This window comes from Marmota monax, unplaced genomic scaffold, assembly GCF_021218885.2.
Source record: "Marmota monax isolate L192 unplaced genomic scaffold, Marmota_monax_Labrador192_F-V1.1 WCK01_AAM20220418_F8-fsc00030, whole genome shotgun sequence".
NCBI lineage: Eukaryota > Metazoa > Chordata > Mammalia > Rodentia > Sciuridae > Marmota > Marmota monax.
The window spans coordinates 9,962,469-9,987,144 of NW_026691988.1; the positions used below are offsets into that span (position 1 = coordinate 9,962,469).

Consider the following 24,676-nt stretch of genomic DNA (forward strand, 5'->3'; position numbering starts at 1 on the left):
AATCATCTGTAAGATTTGCACCTGGTGCCTCACGAGGGAAGAATCTGGCCATTAGAACATATGGATTTGACCAGCACCACACAAGGTTAGCTGAGTAACGTCGAGCAGCGAGGAGGGCAATGGAATGCAGTTCTATGAGCCATACCTAGCTCCTTCTGAATGTTGTCTGGGACTCCTGTAATAGTCTTTCTCCTTTTGACTTTCTTCGGTCGTCTTACCAGAGTGTCTGTGTAAATTAGAGACCGCCGAAGGCTGGCCTGGCGATCGAAATTCTCCCCTAATGCAGAGCAGTAGAACAAGCAAAGCAATGTTATTTTCAAGCAAGCTGACACCATGCACTTTCTTTCCAGAAGCTGGTTGTAAAATGATAAGAAGGGATTAATAATGATGTTAGCCAGTCATACGATGATGAATGCTGAAGGGCGAAAAAGGAGGGGAAGCACATTATCATCATAAGGCTGTTTTCCAATTTCTGGGTGTATGTCCTTCCCAAAGGACACACGTTGATCTCATCTTCAAATGAGCCAGAGTAGCAAATATGAGTTCGTTAGAACACACTGAAAGAGTGATTCTGTATCATTTTAAAAAAAATGAATATTTTGGATTCCTCTGGCCACCCACATCACTCTTTTTTTTTTTTTTTATGGGAGGCAGGGTACTGGGGATTGAACTCAGGGGCACTCAACCACTGAGCCATATCCCCAGTCCATTTTTATATTTTATTTAGAGACAGGGTCTCACTGAGTTGCTTAGCATCGTGCTGTTGCTGAGGCTAGCTTTGAACCCACAATCCTCCTGCCTTAGCCTCCTGAGCCATTGGGATTACAGGCATGGGCCACTGTGCCTGGCTACCAACATCACTCTCTACATCAGCATATATTTGGTAATGGCAATAAATATGCTTTATTCATCTGGTCATCCAGCAGAGACCAATATAATGTCTCATCTTTTGTGATGACACAAATAATCAAGAGTCAGAGCTTTTTTCTTGGATCAAGGAGGCTGACAATTTGGAGAGGCTGTAGGAATGCTCCGGTGTGAGATACAATTGTAATAAAAAGTGAAAAGCCTTATAATGATAAAGTACTGAGACCCATTAGCACCGCTGTTGTCAAAGCTGAACTGCTTATGATCACTGTTGAAGGTTAACCTTAACTTAGACAATCAAACCTGGAATGCCACATCCACAAGACTCCTTTCTGTATAAGCTGGTGTAATTAACACACCACAGGAAACCATCAAGTAATAAAATTTGTAAAAGTTCGGTTACTGACTGGTCTATTTTAAACTACTTGCCAGTTTATAGCACTGACCTTTTTACATGGTTATTCTCCTCAAAAGGAGATTTTTTAAAAATACATATTTACACACAATCACATATTTCTATCATTCTTATGCACAAGTATAAAAAGAGTCACTCTTTTTAGCAATACTGAAACACATTCGTAATGGTATGCTGTGGACGACATAACTTCTGTCTGGATAGTAATAAATTGTGCACTATGTAATCAAAACAGAATAAAAGATCTGAACGATCAAAACATATTTCAACAGACTTAAACAAACGCTGGCAAACTTGCAAATTCTTGCAACTTTGTTCTGAATGGAGAAAAACAGAAATGATTGAGAGAAGAGCCTGAAACACCAGAAGGTACCACCGTTGTGATAAATGGGTCATTTATATGCAATAGCACAAATGAGGCTTAAAAGGAGCCAGTCATGACTTCAGTGGTTCATTAGTTCTCTGCGGCAGAAGAAGAAATCCCTTGTACCCAGACATTAAGAATGGACAAAACATTAACAGAAAGTTGCAGTTAGTCTCCGGTTTTACTTCTAAGACAAAAACAAAAGGTAAAACCACCCAAGCTTCAAGGAAATGAAGAAACCATATGAGGATAATCATCTACAACATACACCATTAAAGGCATTTACTCTCCACCTTGAATGGTGACCTAAAAAGATGATCTCACCTGCTGGACTACACATTTCTTGAGAGTAGAGACCATGAGTCATACTTTACCAGCCCCTATGACCTAATGCCTGGCACAAAGTAGTTATTCAATAAACATCTATTGAATTGAATCACTCCCTTTCATTGAAAAATGGCATTTGATTATTCATGGTTTGTATTTAGAAATAAACTTAGGCAGCATTAGGAACCAAGGCAGTTTGTAAATCATTTAAGTATATTCACTCACTCTACTTATCTTCCATGTAGAAGAGTTGTTATCCCACATGGCAGATTATGGAATGAATATATATATGTTATTTTAAATTACTTGCCAGTATGTATGCATGTATGTGTGTGTGATACACACACACACATACATATATATTCTTTTTAATCTTAAATATTTTTTTCTCTTCAATTTTTAGAACAGGTCAGGTCCCCATAGGATAGAAACTAAAAGGGATTAAATCACATTTCAAGCCAGCATTCCACTGTGCTGATGTTCTATACCTCTAGGTCTGGTGGGCTTAGCTCTGGATTTGAAACAATATATTTATGTTGTTTATGCCATTTTTTTTCCTGCTGAGTCTTACTGAAAATCAGACTAGAGATCAATCCTCACTCAAATTAATGAGCACATGATTCCTTTCAAGAAGCTTCATATTTACCTCAGAAATCTTCTAGGACTTTAGAAATATATAATTTACACAACAGGGAACTGTATAAACTGTATCAGTTCAACCAAAGTGAAATTTTGAAATTTTATTGCTTTTTAGACCAGAAACAAGTCCTTTCAGAAATATAGGTGTGTATGCGAACACACAGATACAGAAACTAGATCAGTAAGTATGTAATTATTATATTTAATTTTATCATTTCTGTAAATGTCCATGACTCAGTTAAAAACAAATTATATTTTGACATAACTTATATTGCTCTTTTTTTTTTTGAACTATCATTCACCTTTCCTAGGTGGCACTTAAAGGTCTTCTTTTAAATGCAATGTAATTCATGTACATTTAGTCATCAAGCAGGAGAGAATTAAAACTCAAAGATGTGACACCATCTTCTGTTGTGAAAATTTATTTCATTGCAAATAATTCTTTATTCCTGGAATGCTAGTTACTCTATTTTAAAATCCCCTAATCTCAAGATAATGCATTTCATCCTAATTCTATTAAGAATTATCATATTTCATTGAACAGTCTTCTTATCTCATAATATTATTTGAGACATTTAATCATCTATAATTGCATTTCTGCTGCATTTAATCAATCAAATAATGTCATTCTTTTTCTAATAGAAATATGTGTCCCTGTATTTCATCAAGCAGTGAACACTATCCATTGTTATTTCATTCTGCAACAAAACTACTTATAAAAATAATCTTTGAAAGGTATGAGCTAGGTGAAGGAGAAACACATCATGAAGATCAACAATGCTGTTTACACAGAAAATGGAGTAAGACATGCTGTTTCTTTAAGGTACAAGTGTGAAAAATGGATATGGAATCAAAAATCATTCATGCATTTTAATTAAATTTCCATGGAATTAAAAATAAGAGTTTTGAATGTAATTTTGGAATATCCTGCAATGTTTTTTTTTAAAGCTTCAAAAATTATCAAAACGTTATCAGTCCCTATAAGCTCACCAAGCCATGGCAAAAGGTTTCCTAAAAGTAGTAGCCTCAGAAAATATCAAAGAGTTATGGGTTTTCAAACTCCTTTTTAATGAAAAATTATCCATTTATCACCTAATTTTTTTAGGGTCTATAGGCCATGCTTTGTGTGGACTGATTACCAATGACTCCTGCTAGGACTGCTGTTCATCTATTTCTACAGAACACACTTCGGGTGGGGGTTGGTGCTAGGAATTATACCCAGGGCCTGTGTAAGTTAAGCATGCTCCATTCCTATTAACTCTTACCATTCCTCTTTTGGATTTTATATCTTCCCCAAACCACTGACCAATTCCCCCTGTAGCTACAGAAAATTTGTGAAAGATTATCTTTAAGTTTGATGTCCCTCATTATTTATCACCTTAATTATCAGAAATGATTAATGGCTCAGTACAATATTCCATAGTTTCTGATTTAGCAATTAATATTCACATCCCAAGCTAATGTAACATACTATAAAAACCGTTTATTCAGAAGCAATGCATTTTTACTTGAAGATTATGTAATTCAAATTATAAAAATTAGAATATAATTTTATCACCACAGTGAAATCTTTTAGAATATGTTATAGTTACTGATTCATTTGATATTTTTATTTCAAGAATTTTTCCCCTTTTTTACTTAAGGAAACAAGAAGGTAACAAGAAAATCTACCAGAAACATCACAAAATAATTATTTCTTCACTTCTACAAATATTACTTAAAGTAACCCTTCAGAAGGGAATAGGAGGGAATATCTATTTTCTTTCTCAACCAGGACCACATTGAGAAGATGTTCCTATGTAACCGAAATCTTAATAAAAAGCCATACAATTTAAAAAGCCATGTTTTAGATGAAAGGTTGAACCATCGACTTCTTTGACACCAACCTCTGGTGACAAAGTCATCTGATCTAACAGACAACAGATATTTTGCATGCACACACATATGTAGTTTTAGTATTCCCTTCATCTGATGAAGAGCTGAAGTTAGACCACAGCTATTCCCTTTGGTATAAAAGTGAAATGCTAAGAAGCACATAACCAACAAAAATCCACAGACATTCTCCCAAGGACTTTCTCAATCTGTCTACCAGGCAAGGCGTACCAGTTACGTTAATAGGCACCACGTCAGCCTGGACCGTTTGGGCTTGCTGGCGCATCTTCTCTTCTGGTGTTGGCAGTGGCAGCGACTTGGTCCAGTTGGTCTGAGTGTTAAGGTCAGAGTAGTCACCTGAGGTTGGCGTTTTAGGTCTTCTGATGCCAATAAGTCTTTCTTCTGATGAAGAAAGAGAACACTGCAGAGAAAACAAGAAATCACAACGTGTAAAAAGCTGGCAGGAATGTTTTTTTTAAATAATATGTTTTATTTTGAAAAATTAGACTGATTTAAAGAAAGCCAAAGAACTGAGCACATTTCACAGAAGCAATGATTTGCAAGAAAACTGCATCCTCTTGAACAAGACCCATAATGTATATGATTCACCCTGGCCCTGGCCTATAAATTGTGAGGACTGCAGAGGGTATTGCTGATCCACAAAATCCTTTATGTTCTTCCAGTTTCCCCGGTTTTTGCTGTGGACAGAAAGCTCAGAAGCCTAGAGAACATCAGGGCTGCAGCCATTAGTGTCCATTTGCATGAAAATTTAGATTTGCTCAGAGTAATTTCTAGCCTCAATCTTATTTCCTTTACGCTCTGACCTCAAAGAACATTTAAAAAATGATAGAGCTATTGTTGTTCAACTCTGTGAGCTCTTCTGAAACCATTTTTTTTTCCCCCTGGGGGAAAAAAATCAGTGTGAAATTGTTGAATTAGAAGAAGCTGACGAAAGCCCTCCTTCTGAGCCTTATCAGAATTCCACAAAAGCATTTCTAGCAGTGTCTGTTTTGATACAGATTAACATCCTCACTCAAGAGCCCTTCTTCCCACAGCACCTTAGAAAGTGTAAGCAAGAGAGTTGTGTTGGCAAGCATTTTATGAAGGACTTTGACGTGGCTGGTGGGCAGCTGATTCTGTGACAAGATGAACTCAGAATAAATGCAAAGTGCTTAGAAACAACAAAAAAGGTAATTGACTTTTGTGGGGAAATGGCAGTTTATGATATACAATAAATGTATACGAACTGTTCTTCAATTTAAGACACTCAAACTGAACTACCACTTATGAAAATACGGTATTTAAATACAATTTTACGGAAGAATAAAAAGCCAGAGAAGCTTCCCAAAGGGAACTTCAATGTAACCAGCACACAGATCAGTCTACACCACTCCCAGCCACCCACTCCAGATGAGGGTAGTTGCTCTCAGCCTTCTAATACCACAGCTGTGTTCGGCCTGTACTTGAACTTTCTATAAGAGGAATATGCTGTTTTCTTTTGTGATTCAGGTTTGTGAAGATTTATTGACCTTTAAAAGGCACATTTTGATGTCTTCTGGATTTAATGTAGGTTTCTAAGAAGATATAGGAAAGAAATATGCAAAAATGCATCAATCAGAAATCTCAAACACAAATGTCATCACTACCTATTGTTTCTGAATTTATCTTGATGCAAAATATCTGCATTTACTTTACTACTAATAGAGCACCACAAATTTGACAAATATTACAGAGGTAGGGCCCTAGACCAAGAATCCAAAAAATCCTGTTCCAAAACTGTTTCCTTTGCTGTAAACTGGGGTGACACTATTTATCTTCTTCATCCACAGAGGTATTCTGAGGACTTCAATGAGCTGATGAAGGTTGAAGTGTTATCACTTTGAAAAGCAAAATCCAGACATTGACAAGTACCCCTTCTAGAACAGAGAGGGTAACAATGATAAAGCACTGTGGAAATAAAAACATCTGATAGCTCAATCTATTTTTTGCTTGATATTTTTAATATATAAAGCACATAAAATGATTATGTAGTTTCTTTTCCACCTAGGGAAATTGTGAAATTATGTTTGTAATTAAAGTGACAAATATACTCAATTTATAAACTGTGCATATGTCACTGATGTCTTTTTTTTTTGGTACCGGGGATTGAACTCAGGGGCACTCGACCACCGAATTACATCCCCAGCCATATTTTGTATTTTATTTAGAGACAGGATCTCACTGAGTTGCATAGTACCTCACTTTTGCTGAGGCTGGCTTTGAACTCCCCATTCTCCTGCCTCAGTCTCCTGAGCCACTGGAATTATAGGTGTGTGCCACTGTGTCCAGCCACTGATGTCTTTTTATGACATTAAATTGCACCCTATCCATGCATGCCTGATCAGATTCTGGTTAAAATGGTAATAACTCACACAACTTGTAAGATAATCAAAGAGAATTTTGAGGCACCAGTTAAGCTCTCTGATAGAAATCGATAACTTCAACCTTTTTATAGTTCTGACTCTTATTAAGTTTGACTAATAATACATATTCTCTACCTGTAAAATACACACACACACACACAAATTAAGATTATTTTATTTGAGAATTTTATGGAAGTTTATAAAGTCACATATCTCTGAGGTTGACTCTCAATCTAGTAAGAATTTTCAATCTAGTCAGTCTCTAATTTTCTAATAAATGTACATAGAAATGACTTTAAAGGCAACCTTGAAAAATAGCATAAATTCTGAAGGCAGTAGGAAGCAAGTCCCAACCAAAAAATTCTAGAAGGAAAAGCAAAGCTCCAGGCTGATGAACAGAGTAGCAACGGCCTGCAGCAAGGGCTCCTTTTCCAAGTGACGCCATTCACCCAGGAGGGGCGGGGAACACTGCTGTTTGGTGCTCAGCAGCCCTACTAACCTACTTTCCTTTCTGTTGGCTGATAATGTGTCAGAATTGATAACTTTCACAATGAAACAGCACTTTCCTGTAGTATGGGTTGCCAGGGGACAATCACCAGGGATTGCTTCACTATGACAACTGACAGAGAGAATCCATTTTAAAAAGTACTCCCTTCTCTTGCAAGAAAACTTATCAGAGAAGCAGGACTCAAATGCGGTTGTTCTATAGTACCACCATCTGCCCAGGATGAAGCCAGGGTGGGTGGCTGTCAGAACGATACTGCTCCCATTCCTCCTGCAGTTTACAAATATGAGAGGGGCGCAGGGGAAACCTGCTGTGTCTTAATGGCAGAATATAACACACTAACTCCAGTAAGATGGACACCGCTATGGTTCACATCCTGAGTGGCCTCCAAAGGCCCAATGCTGGAGGCTCGCTCTCCAGCCTCGTGCAATGGGGAGCTGGCGGGACGTTTAGGAGGAAGGGTCTTGTGGGGGGTTTTAGGTCACTGGGAGGCAGGTGTCCTCAAAGGGCATTCCAGCTCCTTCCTGTTTTCTTTATTTTTCGCTCACTGCCTATGAAGTAAGTGGCTTTACCTACCACTGGCTTCCTGCATCAACACAGGCCCAAAAGCAATGGGGCCAACCAGCCATGAACTAAAACCTCCAAAACTATGAGCTAAAAAAAAAAAAAAAAAAACCAACCCACTTTCTTTTATAAGACATGTGATACATATGATAGATCATATCATATATTTGTTATAGTGATGGAAAGATGACTAGTACAACGTGGGAGTGCTCTGGAATACTGGCCTCTTATCTGGTCTCCATACTCCGCTGTGTTGACCACCCCCTCTCATTCCTTCCCTTCCAAACATCTAGTCTCAACATAGCACTTAGAGTCTTTGAGCAATGTAAGTCAGATGTAAGATCATTTTGCTCCTCTGTTCAAACCCTCCAAAGTCTTTTCTATGATCTACGAGACCATACCTGATCTACCAACTGACCCACTGTTCTCTCTCTGACCACATCTCCTACTATGCCTCCTACTCGACCCCCACCACCCTCCTTGTTGTTCCTTGTATATCCCATGTACATTCCTGCTTCAGGGCCTTTCACTTGCCTCCCGCCACACACTAACCTGAAATGTTATTCCCTTAGATATCTACCCAGGTAGCATGCTACTTCTTTTTCTTCAGGTGTTTACTCAAAAGCCCGTTCTTGTTGAGGGGGACTTGTGTATTCAATTTCAATTTCTTCCCAATATTTTATGTTCCCCTTCCCTATTTTTTTTTCTCTTCAATACATATCATTAGCACACATTTATTTTATTTATCCTATTTGTATCTCCCAAGAGACTGTTAGTTTCATGAGGCTTTAAATCAGAATTTCATAGAAATGTGCTTCAGAATTTTAGCTTTGAAAATTCAGTAACTGCTCTAAGCCCTGTCCTGAATTGTAGTTATTGGCCTTGTCTGATCAAGAAAGAAGCAGGAGCTCAGAGAAGGAAAGGTCACTTCACGTGTGGAAAGTTCACAAGTGGGAAGCTAACATTAGAACCCAGATCTGGCCCCCAAATCTCTGCTGTGAGACAGTGTCCAACAACTACCTGGCCATATTTAAAATAAATGACCAGGTCCTCTGGTCTATAAAGAAAACCTCCTTTTACAGCTCCAAATAGGAACAGAACCTTTAAAAAAAAATCTATAAAGGGCAGCAGTGTGGCAGAGCAGATGGAGTAAACAGCAGTAGTGCCATTCTCCCGACCCCATCTACCAGCTGCATATTTTGAGCAACTCCATCTCCTGGCGTAGAGAACAGAATGACCCAAGCAGTGTTCATGTGCTTCATGCTAATGAATCCCTCAACACAGGGTGACTCCATTTTTTTCTTATTCTTTTTAAAAATATATTAAGTTTGACACTGCCTTGCTTTCTGAATTTAAATGCAGTTTTTAGATCTAAAAATGGGTCAATAATGCTTATCAATGTGCCATACCCTGGTCTTGGAAGGAATGGACAGTCACAAATGGAACCCAAGAAACCACAATTCCTTGTGTCAAATTTACAAAGGGCTGCACTGGCAACACCAGCAGTACTCTTCTGGCTTTTGGATGCCACAAGACCTGTATTTCAGAGACCACGAGGTTCTGCCTGGAAATCAGACAAACTCCCACCAGATGGCCAGTGGGGCCTGAAATGTGGCTTCTTTGGCAGAACAACCAACTGACACAAAAGTAGGCTTAATTGTGAAGCATAGATTAGCCAGATTTTTTTTTTTTAAACTTGCTCTGCTTTTAAAAATTAGAAAACCAAAACATAATCAGAGCTAAAACTAGCATTTATTTAGCAGTTATTACATGAAAGTAAATGAAGAACAGAAGAAATTATATTGCACATTATTTAAGACGCCAAACTATATTCTAGTTCTTTTTGGAAGACACCTAGTCTTTGTTGTTTTTCTTCCCAGTATTAAATTTCTCTTGTGTTGACTGTTGATTTTCAAGATCCTAGAGAGTTTCATAATTTGCCAAAACTTCTACAATGTTTTTTGGTTTCTACTCTCAGTATATTTAGGCATGAGACCCTAACTTAATTCTGTTCTTCTTGTGTTCATTATTCCCCTTACTGCCAATAACAACAGAACAAGTGTGGGTGGCAGAAATGGGATCCACAAAGAAGGACAGACACAGCACAGCCAGCAACTCCAGGATGGTCAATGGGGGACTTCCACATGCACATTATCAAAGAACTTCAACTAATCCTTTATTAGTTGAAGTTCTTTGATTTTATATATATATATATATATCTTATGTAAATTACATCATAATAAAACTGTTGTAAAAGAGAAGACTTCTTTTAATATTTTAAAAACCATACGATATTAAGCAAGGGATCTATTCTCCAACATGCAATTTTCTTCTTTCCCCATCTACAAACCTAGATGCTTTGTCAAGAGCTCTAAACTCTCTTGGTGTATACTGAATATAAACATTTTAGATTTTGAACTATCCCGTATTAGTGACTTTTCCTCACAATAACAATAATACTTAATCGGAATATGATTGTTCATACAATATAGAAACTTAGGCAAATTATATGTATAATAGACACACATATATATAATAATAAATATTCAAGAACTCACTATCCAACCCACAGCCTGAAATATTGCTAATACCTGTGTTAACCTGCATGCCCCTCCCAGATCCTGTGTCTTCGATTCTCCAGAGATGATCACTAGCTCAAATTTTGTGTTCATGACTTCTTTACCACTTGTTACATATGTATGTGTGTTTGAGTGTATGAATGTCTCAATGATAGACATTTGTTTTTAGATTTAAAAAATTAGTAGCATTCTCTCTGAGGTGTTTTTGATGTTGTGAGAGTCAATAATTCATTCACTTCACTGGGTGTACGTTCTGTCTTGTACCACGTTTGTTTATCCATTCTTTTCCTTCGTGTTTTCTCAACAATTCAAATTTTCCCATTAGACTGTCAGGAGGAGAGGGCTGGAGAAAAGGGCTCTATTCCCCTATATATCTATAACAGATGGAAACCATGGGCTCTGGAGTCATAGATCTGGATTTGAATCCTCTTTTTGCTTTGGGGGTGATGGATGGTTCACTACCTTAATTGTGGTGACAGTCTCATGTCAAAATTTATTAAGTTGTACACTTTAGGTATGTATAGCTTACTTATGTAAATTACATCATAATAAAGCTGTTGTAAAAGAGAAGACTTCTTTTAATATTTTAAAAACCATACGATCTTAAGCAAGGGATCTAATCTCCAACATGCCATTTCCTCATCCATGTTATGGGCATAATCAAAGCTCCCCTGCACAGCAGCTGGGCACTGAGCATATTCTCTGGCTCCTGAGTCTTCCCATGTGCCAGGTGTTCAGTTCAATATTAGAAGCACAGAGCTCAAAAGATCTCCCAGCCAGAAGAGAAGGCAGATATGAAGAGTCTGTTTACAGCATACTGGCACGTGTCCAAGAGAAACCACATGAAGTCATTGGAGATACCCTCCTTGGTGTGTGTGCACAAAGGCCCCGGAGTGAAAAACCCCAATTTTCTCATTCTCACCTGCAATGGTACAGAGTAATAAGGTGCCATAAATTGTAGAGCAGTGAGCACAACAGCCAGCGTTGATACCTGTGTCCTGAAACTATTCACTTAGACTCAGTAACAAATGATGATTTTAGAACCAGCATTTCTAGACTATAAACTACCCAGGCCAGGACTGTCTGTATCCTGAGACTCAGCAGCACCCATCTTTTTTTTTTTTGTGGGGGGAAGTCATAGATAAAAAATGAATGAATGCCAGCTAGATCAAAGATGGAATGAGACATGACAAAAGCAGGTATAATAAATGAGAAGCACTTGAGTAGTTCATTAATCTTGCCTTTGATTTAATTAACATGGTGCAATGGAAAGAAATACAAATCCAAGAGGCCCCACATGCTACCCTCCCTTCCTGCCGCTACCACCAATGTGATTTTGCAAAAGTGATTTCATATTTCTGAGCCTCATTGTTCAGTTCATTAAAACAATAGTAACAACCACTACCATAGCTATCTCACAGGGGATTCTTGTGCAACAGGAAATGTGATTTGTGAAAAGCTTTGAAAATGTTCTAAAGTGTTCTGCTACTATTAGAAAGTTAGTAACAGTCTGACCACTGAGTAGAGTTCTATTAGATGACCTGTGAAGCCATAACAATCAGAGAGTTTTTAGTAGCTGCTGAAATCTCTCAAATTCATTGCTTTAGGCAGGAAACCCTTTGTGGGTGGAATAAAAGGCAGGATGACTGGAAGAGTGGCCAAATTTTCATCAAAACAGACATTGTGTATTGATGTCTGATTTGAAAAGTCAAGTGGTTTAATAACTGATCATTGTCATTTGAGCACAGACCATGTGCCAGGCAGTGGGCTACGGGGTTTTACAAACATTAATTCACTTCAACCTCTTAATTCCCCACCAAGGTAGGAGAGGTGGCCATGTAATTTATTATCAAGACCCAACACCTTTGAGAGGGAAAGGGGGTGCTATTAATAATTACACAGGATGGCAGCTGCAAACCCGGGCTGTCCTGAGTCAACCACAACATGTGGTTTCTGTCTCTTCACAGGTGAGGAACCTGAAGCTCCATGGGGGACAAAGCCACCAGCAGCTCCAACAGTTGGGAAGCTGCCCCAACCTGTGTTCTCAGCAACATAAACCTTCCCTGCCTATAGTTACGGCAGCAAGGCTACCGCCCTCTTCTTCAAATTCTGCCTTCAGATAAAATACTTTCCTTCAACGAAGCCTAAAACAGACCCTGAGGTGCCAGTTCAAAGAATAACAGGAAATAGAAAAGAAAAAAATTCAGTTTTCTGTCACTACCATCAAAGCCAACCATTTATTTGCCAAAATTCCATCTCTTTAGGGGTGAATTTTTCACAAAGGTTGAGTAACTCATGACTGACATCCTTTCCCTAAGACAATGGGGCCTCTGTGACTGTTTCCCAGAATCGGTGAGCACACCGTCAACTGTCACCCCACAAGGGCCGCTGGAGAAATTCTCTATCGTCTCACAGCAAGCACTTTGGCACCTATAAACAGATTCCCTTCAAATACCTGAAAAACCTCTTTGGAAGGACCTGGTATATACTGAAACCCCAAGTGGGGGTAAAAACGTCAAGACAAGAACAAAAAATACAATGACTTACTCTTTCATTTCACAGGTAAATTAAAAGTCATCTTCTGGGATTTCTAAATTCCTTTGCCAACAGCATTTTATCAAACTGCATGTTTACTATTTAGATGACACACATAGATAAATGATTGGGAATAATTTGAACAATTAAAAAATTTTAGTGCATTATAGTTGTACATAATAGTGAGGTTCATTTTGACATATTCATATATACTTCAATCCCCAGTACTGTTCCCTTCTCTCCTCTCCTCCCTTTCTGGGTCTCTTCCCTATATTCTATTGGTCTTCCTTCCATTTATTATCTATTTATATATTTATTTATTTTTAATTAATACAGTTTAAGCAAATTTTTTCTTGCTAAATTACATTAATGTCAAGGACACAAGTGGATGTTATTACCAAAATACCTTTCTTTATACCATATACAGATTGTATAGTCCCAGTTGGGAGGGGTTCTGCATTAGAATAATTAGGACAATTATTCTAAAATAATCAACCAGGGTAAATAACTAGAGAGGTAGTCCCCCAGGTCCCTTTTCTAATGCGCATGTCCTCAACCTTTGCCCTATTAGCAACTCTCCTAGTCGGAGAGTCCTCACTATCTGTCAAGTGCATGATATTTCTCATCACACGCACACCTCTTGTGACATCTAGTCATTTCTAGATTCAGCACTTGTAAACTCCTGTGTCCTCTCTACAGACCACTGTTCTCACCATACCCCTACCCCAAGGCCTATCTAGGAAATAGAAAGAATAGAATTTTCTCTTCCAAGTGATTTCTATACACTCTATTTAAAATGATCTCAACTGTTAGAGTGATGTTAATTTGCATCCCAGTTGGGGTTTAGGGCTTAACATGAAAAGACCCATACAATGCTGCTTTGGAGACCCTTTTGCATTTATGGGATCCCCACCTGACTTCAAGTGCCAGCCCGAAGGCACACTAAATGTCCTGACCACCAGGTCTGTTTCTAGATGTGCTCTTCTGTTCTGTCCGCACTGGAGGACTGCTGGCTTTTACCCGTGGCTAAGGCAGTTTTCCTATCCTGGTCTTCTGCTCTCCAGCTGTTCTAGCTATGAACTTTCATATCAACTTCTCTGGTCCTCTTCCTCCCCCCAAAGTAACCCCAAAACAAAATAAAATGGAACAAACAATAAGTGCCTTTTTATTGGTTTTGTGTTAATTTGATAAATTAGCTTGGGCAGAATCAACAGCTTTTTACGGACTCCCCTGATCTCAGCACACGTGTGCTTTTTCATTATTTGAAATGTATTTGTTTTCTTCCATAGTAAAGTTTATTTCATATAAATCTCATATTTTCTTAATAAATTTACCCCATTCTTTTGTCTGTCATAGCAATTTTAAATACATTTTTCTAGTATGTCTTCTATTTTGACTTTGTAGTATGAGTTTTTCTTTTCTATGAATTAATTTTATACCTTAGTATATCATTGAATTCTATTTTTTTTTCCTTTTGGAGTTTCAGGCTTTTGTTTTCCTGGATTTACCAAACTTACAAACCTACAATGTATAAACTGACTCTTCCTCATTTTTGTACTTGTGACTCTGCAGCTTTTCAAGTCATGCTGTCAAGTTTCACAGTGTTAAGCAGTAATGACAGTGACTGTCCTTGTCTTATATCTCATTTGAATGAACTTGACCCATTTCAAATTTTGTTGGGTTTGGGGACAAGGCAGATAAACTTTAAGTTATGGAAATATCCACTTGTTCCTATATTACTGGATTTTTTAAAAATCAAGAATGGCTGTTAAGCCAGGCATGGTGGTGCATGCCTGTAATCCCAGCGGCTTGGGGGGCTGAGGCAGGAAGATCTTCAGTTCAAAGCCAGCCTCAGCAAAAGCAAGGTAGTAAGCAACTCAGTGAGACCCTGTCTCTAAATAAAATAGAGATGTGGGGATGTGGCTCAGTGGTAGAGTGCCCTGAGTTCACTTGCCAGTACTCCTCCCCCCAAAAAAGAATGGCTGATAAATAATACCAGATACTTTGTCAATATCTAAAGTTTTAATTATATGAGTTTCTCCTCAGACCTATTAATATGATTAATAGATGACAACATTTCCTAATACTGAACATCCTTGCATTACTATTATAATAAACTCAGGTTGAACTAGTAGTATCTTTCTTTTAGTGAGATGCTAGATTATATTTCTTAATGTTTTATTTATGATTTATAATTCCAATATTCATGGATAAGACCAAGCAGTTAATTTTCTGCAGTCTCTCTCAGGTTTTGGCTTCAGTATTTAACAAATTTATTAAAAAGAACTGTCTCTCTAGGGCTGGGGTTGTGGCTCAAGTGGTAGCGCGCTCTTCTGGCATGGGTGCGGCCCGGGTTGGATCCTCAGCACCACATACAAAGATGTTGTGTCTGCCGAAAACTAAAATGTAAATAAAATATATATATATAAAAAAAGAACTGTCTCTCAAATGGACTTTCTTATGTTCATTTATGAATACAAGGCCAGTGGAACTCCACATCATGTACAACCACAAGAATAAGAAGTTATGCTCCATATATGTATGATATATCAAAACACAATCTACTGTCATGTATAACCAAAAAGAACAAGTTAAAAATTTTTTAAAAAGAGAACTGTCTTTCTCCTTCTTCTTCTCTCCCTTGCCCCTGGAACAGTTTTAAGCACTGAACTTACCTACTTTTTAAAAATCTTTGGTAAGACCACTGCCCACCCACAACCCTGTAAAACAATTTTGCCCTTTTTAAAAAAATAGATACAAATTTTTTAATGATCAGTGTTTTTTAAAAATATATTTTAGTTGTCAATGGGCCTTTATTTTATTTATTTATATGTTGTGCTGAGAATAGAACCCAGTACATCACGCATGCTAGGTAAGCGCTCTACCTCTGAGCCACAACCCTGGCCCTAATGATTGGTCTTATAAAATATTCTTTCTCCTCTTGGGTCAGATTTGATACATTATGTAAATTATAACATCTCCTTCAAATTTTAAAGGATGACATATACAAGGTTTGCTCTGAATCACAAAATTCTGTGCTAAGATGTGTGCTAATGATGTCCTAATAGCCATATCACATATCAGACTCCTTGATTTACCATTGCCCCTCTGTGATTGTCCTGTAGTCACCTTTGGCCACTACTCCTGTTATCACTGCTGGTGAACTTGGTGTCCACGGAGGTTCTCCACTTGCAACATGCTCTGATCCCTCCCAACCTCACTCCCAACTTGCCTCAGTCAGCTGCTCTCTTAGACATACCCTTGACCTCAGCATTGCAGAATGCTTAAATTAAGGTTTGAAGGTGACTCAGAAAAGTGGGAATTCTAGAGTTTGCTGAAGGTATGAGACAAAGAAAAGAATCAAGAAGGTGGCCAATGTTTTGTCCTTCAGCAACAGGTAGGATGGTGTGGTTTACTGAGGTGGAGAAAACTATGATGAGTGGGGTTTCTGGTTTGTTTGCAAGCATGATATGAGAATTGTGTATCTGGAGTTGGACAAGTTTGAGATACCTGCAGGATACTTAAGTAGAGATGGACAATAAACAGGAATATACATGTGTCTGGATGAGAGATAGACATTTAGAAGACTTCAATGTGTGGAATTTAAAACCGCTGAACTCAATGAATCTGTTACTAAGGAGCAGAGTACAAGATTTGAGCCCAGAGTTAAAAACCAACATTTAGATATTTGGAAGAAAAAGAACATCTAATAAGGGATTGAGAGACCATGCCTAGTTGGGAGGTGGAAAACCAGGAGTGTGAGGATGCCATAGATACCAAGAGAAGAAAGTGTCCTTAGAAGAGGCCGCGTACAGTGGCACACACCTGTTATACCAGCAGCTCAGGAGGCTGACACAAGAGGATTACAAGTTCAAAGCCAGCCTCAGCAAAAGCGAGGCACTAAGCAACTCAGTGAGTTCCTGTCTCTAAATAAAATATAAAATAGGGCTGAGGATGTGGCTCAGTGTTCGAGTGGCCCTGAGTACAATCCCTGGTATCAAAAAAAAAGGGGGGGGGGACAGTATCTTTAGAAGAATAGGAGAATACATGCTGTCAAAGGGAGCTGAGAGGTGGGTCCTGAGACCTAACCATGATTTGGCAACATGGAGGTGACTGGTGGACCTAAGAATAACTTCAGTACTATATTGAGGATAAAAAAAGTTTGTTTGGAGGGGCTTCAAAAGAGATTGTAAGGAAAAGCAGCAGAGTCGGCAAGTCTAGACAGTTCTTTGGAGACATTTTATTATAAAGAGGAAATGAAAAATGTGGTAGAAATTGGAGGGGAATGAAAGGTCAAAAAAGGATTTCTTCAAGATGAAAGAAAGTACAGCATGTTTGTATAATGATGGTAATGATGCCATCTCGAGAGAAAATTGATTAGGCCGATTTAAGAGGGGAAAACTACAAGTCTGAAGTCCTTAAGAGGTTAACCTTATTCATTTCACTGGAAAAATACTGAGTGCCTACTGTATGCCAGGCAGTGATCTGGGCACTTGAGATGCAACAGGGAAGAAAAGAAGCGTGTTCTGTTCAGCCACTGCCCTCGCAGGAAAGGGTGAGTACATACGGGAACAGATGCAAGCAAGCAGTGTGATTGGTTTGGCTGTGAAATGATATGCCTTCTGGATTGCCTGTGTTTTCCTGATGCAGTAAGTGTCAAGGAGTGTATCTGAGAGAGAAGCGGTAAACAGTGATTGGAGATTTGAGAAGGTGTGAAATAGAATTTGAGAGAGAGTAGAAGAATGAACTGAGTTGGTGTACTAGAGGTGCCGGGCAGCACTCTAGGTTTTGGGCTATTCATTAATATCAAGATTAGCTAACATAACTTGGCGCTTTCTTTTCTTCAGCCTTGTTTACTAATCAGGCTGTAGCACAGAATAGGAAGAAACCAGGGTCAAACTGGGAGGGGATTTTGCCAGGCAAGTGGCAGAAGGCCTTCAGGGGGCTTGAATGTGAATATGATATTGGGTGACACGACAGAAATTGAGGAAGGAAGACTGAGGGTATTGAAAGGGTAAGATCAGTAGATGGGAATTTCTTGTAGGTGGAGGAGTCAAATAATTTTCAAAATAAGATTCTAGAGGAATCAAGCTGGAAAAAGTAGATGGAGTCATCCTTGACTTTTTCTCATAACTTCATCAAATCCTGTAGGATGTACTTTCAAGAAAAACCTAGAATCTCTCCCACGGCCACCTGGTCCCAGCCACCAAGGGCTTTCTCTTGCCTGGATGCCTGCAACAGCCTATTGTTTTGTCGTTTTGCTATCTTCAACTCCTTAATGTCCAATCTTCATATAGTAGCCAAATTGCATTAAATAGCAAATCAGATTGTGTCACGTCTCTGCTCAACTGTTCCAATGACTTCTCATCCCACCCAGAACCAATATACCCAAAGTCTTTACCGTAGCCAATTAGGTGCTACATAGTCTGCCTCTCGGTTCTCTCCCCTACAGTCTTCATTACCTCTATTGTGCTTGCTCACTGTCTGGCTGCTCAGGTCTCTGGCTGTTCCTCTTGCAGGATAACCACGTTGTAGTCTCCAGGTCTTTGCATTTATTAAACTCTTTTCTTCCTAGAATGGTCTCCCAGGGTATTCATGTGGGGTGTCTTATACTTCACCACATGCTTTGTTCTAACAATACTATCAGAAAGTCCCTCTTGGACCCCTCGATCTAAAAATGGCAGCCCTGTCACTGACCATTGTTTCCTGGCCATTGTTTCATTCATTTATCATCGCCTTGCCTTTATTGTATGATATGGTTTGTTCACCACTGCTATCTCTTTGATGGCAGGGACTGTGTTTTGTTCACTTGATGGGTCCTTTGGATCTAGAATAAGCCTGGCATACTGGAAGTGCTAAATAAATATTTACTGAGTAAATGAATCGTCTGTTCAGGGAACAATCTTATTTCACTTTGAACCTTTTAGACAAAAACTAATGCCTTGAACTATTTGTGATACAACCATGGAAACACAGCAAGCAGCAGAGTTGAAATTTGAAATTGATCTCCCACCTGCTAGCAAGCCACCAACTCACCCCCTCCATGCCATTCACTCTTGGGATCTAAGTCGTCACTTATCTCTTGGCTATTACAACAGCCTAAAGTCAGAAAACATTTCCCTTTCACCTATTACTGAATGCCAAACACTTATTGTGCATGTTATACATAAAAACATTTATCCTACTTGGTTCCCCCTATCCCTGTGGGCTGTAAGTTCCTTGAAAAAAAAGCACAGATATCTTCTTAATCTTTGCATTTCACAATATAGGGCAGAGAGCCTTCAGTGCACTGGCTATTTCTTCTTCCTGAAAGGTTCTTCTCCAAGATTTCAGGATGGCTCATTCTTTTAAACTCAATCACCTCTTTGGGCTGAGTAATGCTCTTCTTTTAATTTAAAGTCGCACCTCTTCTCCATCTGATTTATTTTACTACAGAGCACATGTCACTTTCCAATACAACTAAATCGCTTCTATATGCTCAGTGCCTCTCCATGCCATCATCAAAGCTCCATCAAGGACAGGGATCTCTGCTGTTCAGTTCACTGTTAATCTCCCATACCTGGATTAGTCCCTGGCCAAGAGGTGCCAAATAAATTCTTGTTTTCAAATGAATTCTAATTCTACTTCTTAAGAAACTCTTTCATTGAGGAGGATGAAGAATGTCCCACTGATGGTTATACAGCCTAGAGGTATTGGTGCATCATGTGACCTAGTGAATGGTGGTTGGGATCACGAAGATTAATAAAGACTTCTGATACAAGGTAAATACTTGGTTAGGAGTAATTCCTCAATAAACGACTACTGAATGTATGAACCAGCTAAATAGTCAATCATGTACAAAGTAAGGTAAAGGGACTCTCGGGGTGAAACCTTCCAAGTTAAGAAGAAAAGCCTGTTGAAGTGGCAGTAAAGCACAAGAGTTCCAGTGTTTCATTTCCAGACCAGTTTCAAGTCCTGTTATGGTTTAGATGTGGTATCCCCCACCAAAAAAAAGTCCTGTGTGAGACAATGCAAGAAAATTTGAAGGAGAAATGATTGGGTTATAGCCTTAACTAACCAGTGAAGTAATCCTCTGATAGGGATTAACTGAGTGGTAACTGAAGTAGTAGTGTGAGGCTGGAGGAGTGGGAATTGGGAGCATGGCTTTTGGGTATATATTTGTATCTGGCAAGTAGAGCTTCTCTCTCTGCTTCCGGATCACCATGGGAGCTGCTTCCCTCTGTCACATACTCCTGCCATTATGTTCTGCCTCACCTCAAGCCCTGAGGAATGGAGCTAGCCTTCTATGGAGTAAGACATCTGAAACCGTGAGCCCTCAAATAAATCTTCCTCCTCTAAGTTGTTCTGGTCAGATCTTTTAGTCACAATAGTGAAAAAGCTGACTAAAACAAGGCCTTTGTCACCGAAAGCAGCACTAAGCCTTGGTAATTTCATACAGTTAAGGGGAAAAAGCATATTCTCTGGTAGAGAACATTTTAATTAACCCAATAAAGAAGAGAGAAAAAAAAAAGATGAAGAATATCCTCTAAGAGCATCAAAATGGGTATGTAATAGTGGGATGGCAAGTTTTTTGTTTTTTTTTAAAATATTTTGCTTCAATTGTAGTTGGACACAATACCTTTATTTTTATGTGGTGCTGAGGATGGAACCCAGCGCCCAGTGCGTGCTGGCGAGCTCTCTACCACTGAGCCACAACCCCAGCCAGCAAGTGGGTTTTTGACGCCCCATGGCATAAAGAAATTGAAGTAGTTAGTACAAGAAGCTAATAGAAGTTAATATATGGTAACACATGTTAAATTGATATTTATTTGATTCTGAAGCAATTTTTTAACAGAAATTGCCTTGGGAAAGCATTTATTGAAACCTAATCTTTTTAAAAAAAAAATCTAAATGCTTCAGTTTGGTTCTATGTACTCAAGGAAAAAAAAATGTTCCACTTAAATATCACTAGCAACATATTCCAACGATTTCAAAATTCTTTGAACCAAGAATAAGTATCAGCCTGAGTTTTGAAAATCACAAAACTAACAGAAATTGAAGCTTCGGTTTGAAAGTGGCTCTGTGCTTTCATGAAAGCCCAAATATAGGAGGAGAGTGCAGAAGCTGCACACCAGCCTGTGACTCAGGGGCCCCCTGCAGGGAGCCCAGAACACAACCCTCCTCCCACACACGCCAGGACACTCTACCACTGCTCTGACTTCAGTCCACCAAAAGAAGGACAGTGGGCCCAAGGAGATCGGTTGAGGTTCTCACTTTCTGGTTTCTGGCCTAATGATGCCTGTGCTACCAAATTGCACTAAGGCACGTGTGTTTACTGGAATGTGCCACGTCATATATTTCTTTACATGTTATCATTATCTAGCAACTCATTTTCAACATGATGGGAACTTTGTTTTCTCTGGAGTGTTGGCTCATCCACATTCCATCCATGCATCTGGAGGAGGACTGCTTGAAGTTAGGAGTCCACAGCAAAGGCCCACAGAAATAGAAGTTTCCCACAAAAGCTAAATTTCCATCAGGATCAGCACCAGGTTGAGGAAGTAGCTATGTGTGAATTTAGCAACTAAGTTTCTAACTTTTTTTTGGCAGAAGGTCTTAGGATGTTGCCATATTAATGCAAGTTTGCCTCCAGGGGAGCCCATACTCTTAAATGCTCACAATTTGTGCGACCATCTGCTCCCAGACATGACCTCTGACTCAATGGGCCTCCACCAAAAACGTTTCCTCCCCCTCTGAGCAGCAGTGTAAGGCTAGGTCTATCTGGAAAAACATAAATTTCACTATACAATTCACCTTCTGGTTTTCATTTCCCTTACTCTTGCCAAGAAGTGAAAAATAAGTTTTTAAAATTAAAGATCAGATCGATTTTGAAATGGCTGTTTGTCCCACCAAACTAAATGACCATCTTTGTACATTTTAGCAAAAGGACTAAGCTAATATGTGAAAATACCTTTAAATAGGCAGGAAAAATATTCTGTGATAAAATCTGTGTGGGGCCAGGTATATTAGTGCATGCCTGTAATCAGGCATTGTGGTACATGCTGAGGCACCAGGATCCAAAGTTTGAGGCCAGCTTTAGCAACTTAGTGAGACCTTAAGTAATTTAGCAAGACCTTGTCTGAAAATAAAAAATAAAAAGGGCTGGTTATGTAGCCCAGTGGAAAGTGCCCCTGGGTTCAATCCATGCTACCAAAAAAAAAAAAAGAAAAAAAAAATCTGGGTTGGGAAGGAGGAAATGGAAAGCTAGTGATCTAAGGGTACAAAGTTTTAGGTACAGAGGAGAAATAAGTTTTGAGATCTATTGCATAGCCAGGTGACCACAGTCAATAAAATGTACGTTTCAAAATAACTAAGAGAGTAAATTCCAAATGCTTTACTAGAAAAGTGATAGCTAAGGGAAGTGATGAATATGCTAACTAGCTTGTTCAATCATTCCACGCTGTATACCTGTATCAAAAGATCGCATTGTACCACATTTATGCATTCAGTTATGAATTCTCAGTTAAAAATAATATTAATTTTAAAAATGCAACTCTAAAAAATTAATCTGGGTTCAATATCCATATGAAAACCAAAAACTTTGGGTAGTAATTTCCCATTTTTTGATCAACTCTGATGGTACTTTGTCCTCAGAAGTTGCCTATTTAACAACAACAACAAAAACCCCTGAAGAATGCTCTTGAAGAATGTTCTCCAACCAATACAGTGTTTCTGTATTGACCTAACCACTGAAAATATTTATATTAGTTAAATGTGGTTTCATGGTACAGGCCTAAAATCCCAGTTGCTTGGGAGGCTGAGGCAGGAGGATCACGAGTTCAAAGGTAGCCTCAGGTGCTAAGCAACTCAGTGAAACCCTGTCTCTAAATAGGGCTGGGGATGTGCCTCAGTGGTCGAGTGCACTTGAGTTCATCCCGGTACCAAAAAAGGTTTCAAAACCAAACCTATCAAATCTTATTTTGTTTAGCTTATTCCAGTATGTATTCATCTATAATATTCAATATAATGAAAATAAAATTATATAAATAAAAATGTCCATAAATTCCATTTCATGTGCATTTAGTACGGAGAAAATATACATCTCGGAAGTAATTTGAACACATCCTAAGAAAGGTATGAGAACAAGGAACTCAAATGTAAAACAGAATCATTAAGTAAACTGGCCAGTGCAATAACATCAAGTAAAAGTAGTGCATATATTTCATGCATGTTCAAAACCCTGACAGTGGTGAAATAGTAGCTTTTGCTATATACTCAGTTGGCTATGGTTTGGATGTAGTTTGTCCCCCTAGGGTCCACGTGTTGGGAGCTTGGACCTCAGTGTAGCATTGTTGGAATGTGAAATCTTTGAGAGGTGGCAACTGTTCTGAGATGCTCAGGTCACTGAAGGAGTGCTCTCAAAAGAGATCAAGGTGTTTCTTGTGGGACACCGGTTAGTCCAGAGAGGTGTTGTGTAAATAGCCCAAGATGGCCCCATCCAGCCTCTCTCCAACTTCCTTTTGACTGGTGATTACTTGACACCATAATGGGACACAGGGCCTCACCAGAGCTGAGTCAATGCTGGTGCCAGGTCCCTGAGCTTCCCAAATGATGAGCTAAGTAAAACTCCTTCACTTTATTAATAACCTGCCTTGGGATATCATTAATAACAGAGTTCTTCTTTGTAATATAACTGGGTACTTGGTAATATGAAAAAGAAAGAAAATCTTCATTTTTTCCTCCTAACCAATACAGAATATTCAAAAGGCACAAATATACTGATTTTCTGTTGCTTCAATGAATCACTTGGATCCTAACTTCTTTATTTATTGGAATAACTGTGTATTGACAGAGAAACTATGAAGATTATGTACCCTTCACTGGTTCTCCCTTAGATTACTGTTTTTTGTAATCATGGTACTTTTGTCAAAACCGAAAAATTAACTTGCTGCAATACTATTAACTAAAATATAGACTTGATTCTAATTTTGTCCGATTTCCCACTTATGTCCACTCTGTCCTGGGGTCAATCCAGGATGCCATGTTGAACTTAGCAGCCTTACCTTTGGATCTGTTTCTGCATCCTCATCTTGATAATCTTCGCAGAGTGGGCTAGAATTGGCTGCAAAAGTGGGTCCCTGAGAGTAGTACTGAGAACTTCGGTAGCCATCCCGCCTCAGTTTATCACATTCTGCAGAGGGAACAGGCAGAGAGTCAAGGGAGGGCATTAAAAATAATATTTTGTTGACTTCTTTGTATCTACCTTTTCTAATAATATTTTTATAGGGCATAATATAATTTAATAATAATAATAATGATAACAATGAAGATAATGATGACAAGAAATTAAGAATGATTAAGCACCTACATACATGCTTTTTTTTTTCCAGGTTGGGGAGGGAGGGGACAGGTACATTCCCAGCCTAACTTCCTGTATTTTTTAAATCTTGAGACAAGATCTTGCCTCAAACTTGCAATTTTCCTGTCTCAGCCTAGGAGTCACTGGTATTCTAGCCATATGATTCCACACCCATCCTGAATTTAATTTCAATACCAATAGCAAATGCTGTGTGGAAGCTGGCTGCCAGCCTGTAACATCATCCAGTTCACAGAGGGATGCCTACATGT

General features: G+C 38.7%; 1 protein-coding gene across 4 annotated transcripts in view; it reads right to left on the reverse strand.

Moving 5' to 3' along the window:
• Positions 1-24,676, reverse strand: part of Nhsl1 (NHS like 1) — a 126,681-nt gene that overhangs the window by 14,080 nt on the left and 87,925 nt on the right. For 3 of the 4 annotated variants that reach the window (XM_046450292.2, XM_058581553.1, XM_046450309.2), the window contains exons 3-5: positions 24,112-24,239; positions 4,716-4,905; positions 146-277 (exon numbers count right to left, since the gene is read on the reverse strand). In XM_046450292.2, the coding sequence (XP_046306248.1) occupies positions 146-277; positions 4,716-4,905; positions 24,112-24,239 (450 nt within the window). The remainder of the gene's footprint in view (positions 1-145; positions 278-4,715; positions 4,906-24,111; positions 24,240-24,676) is intronic. The other variant, XM_046450299.2, reaches the window with a different exon arrangement.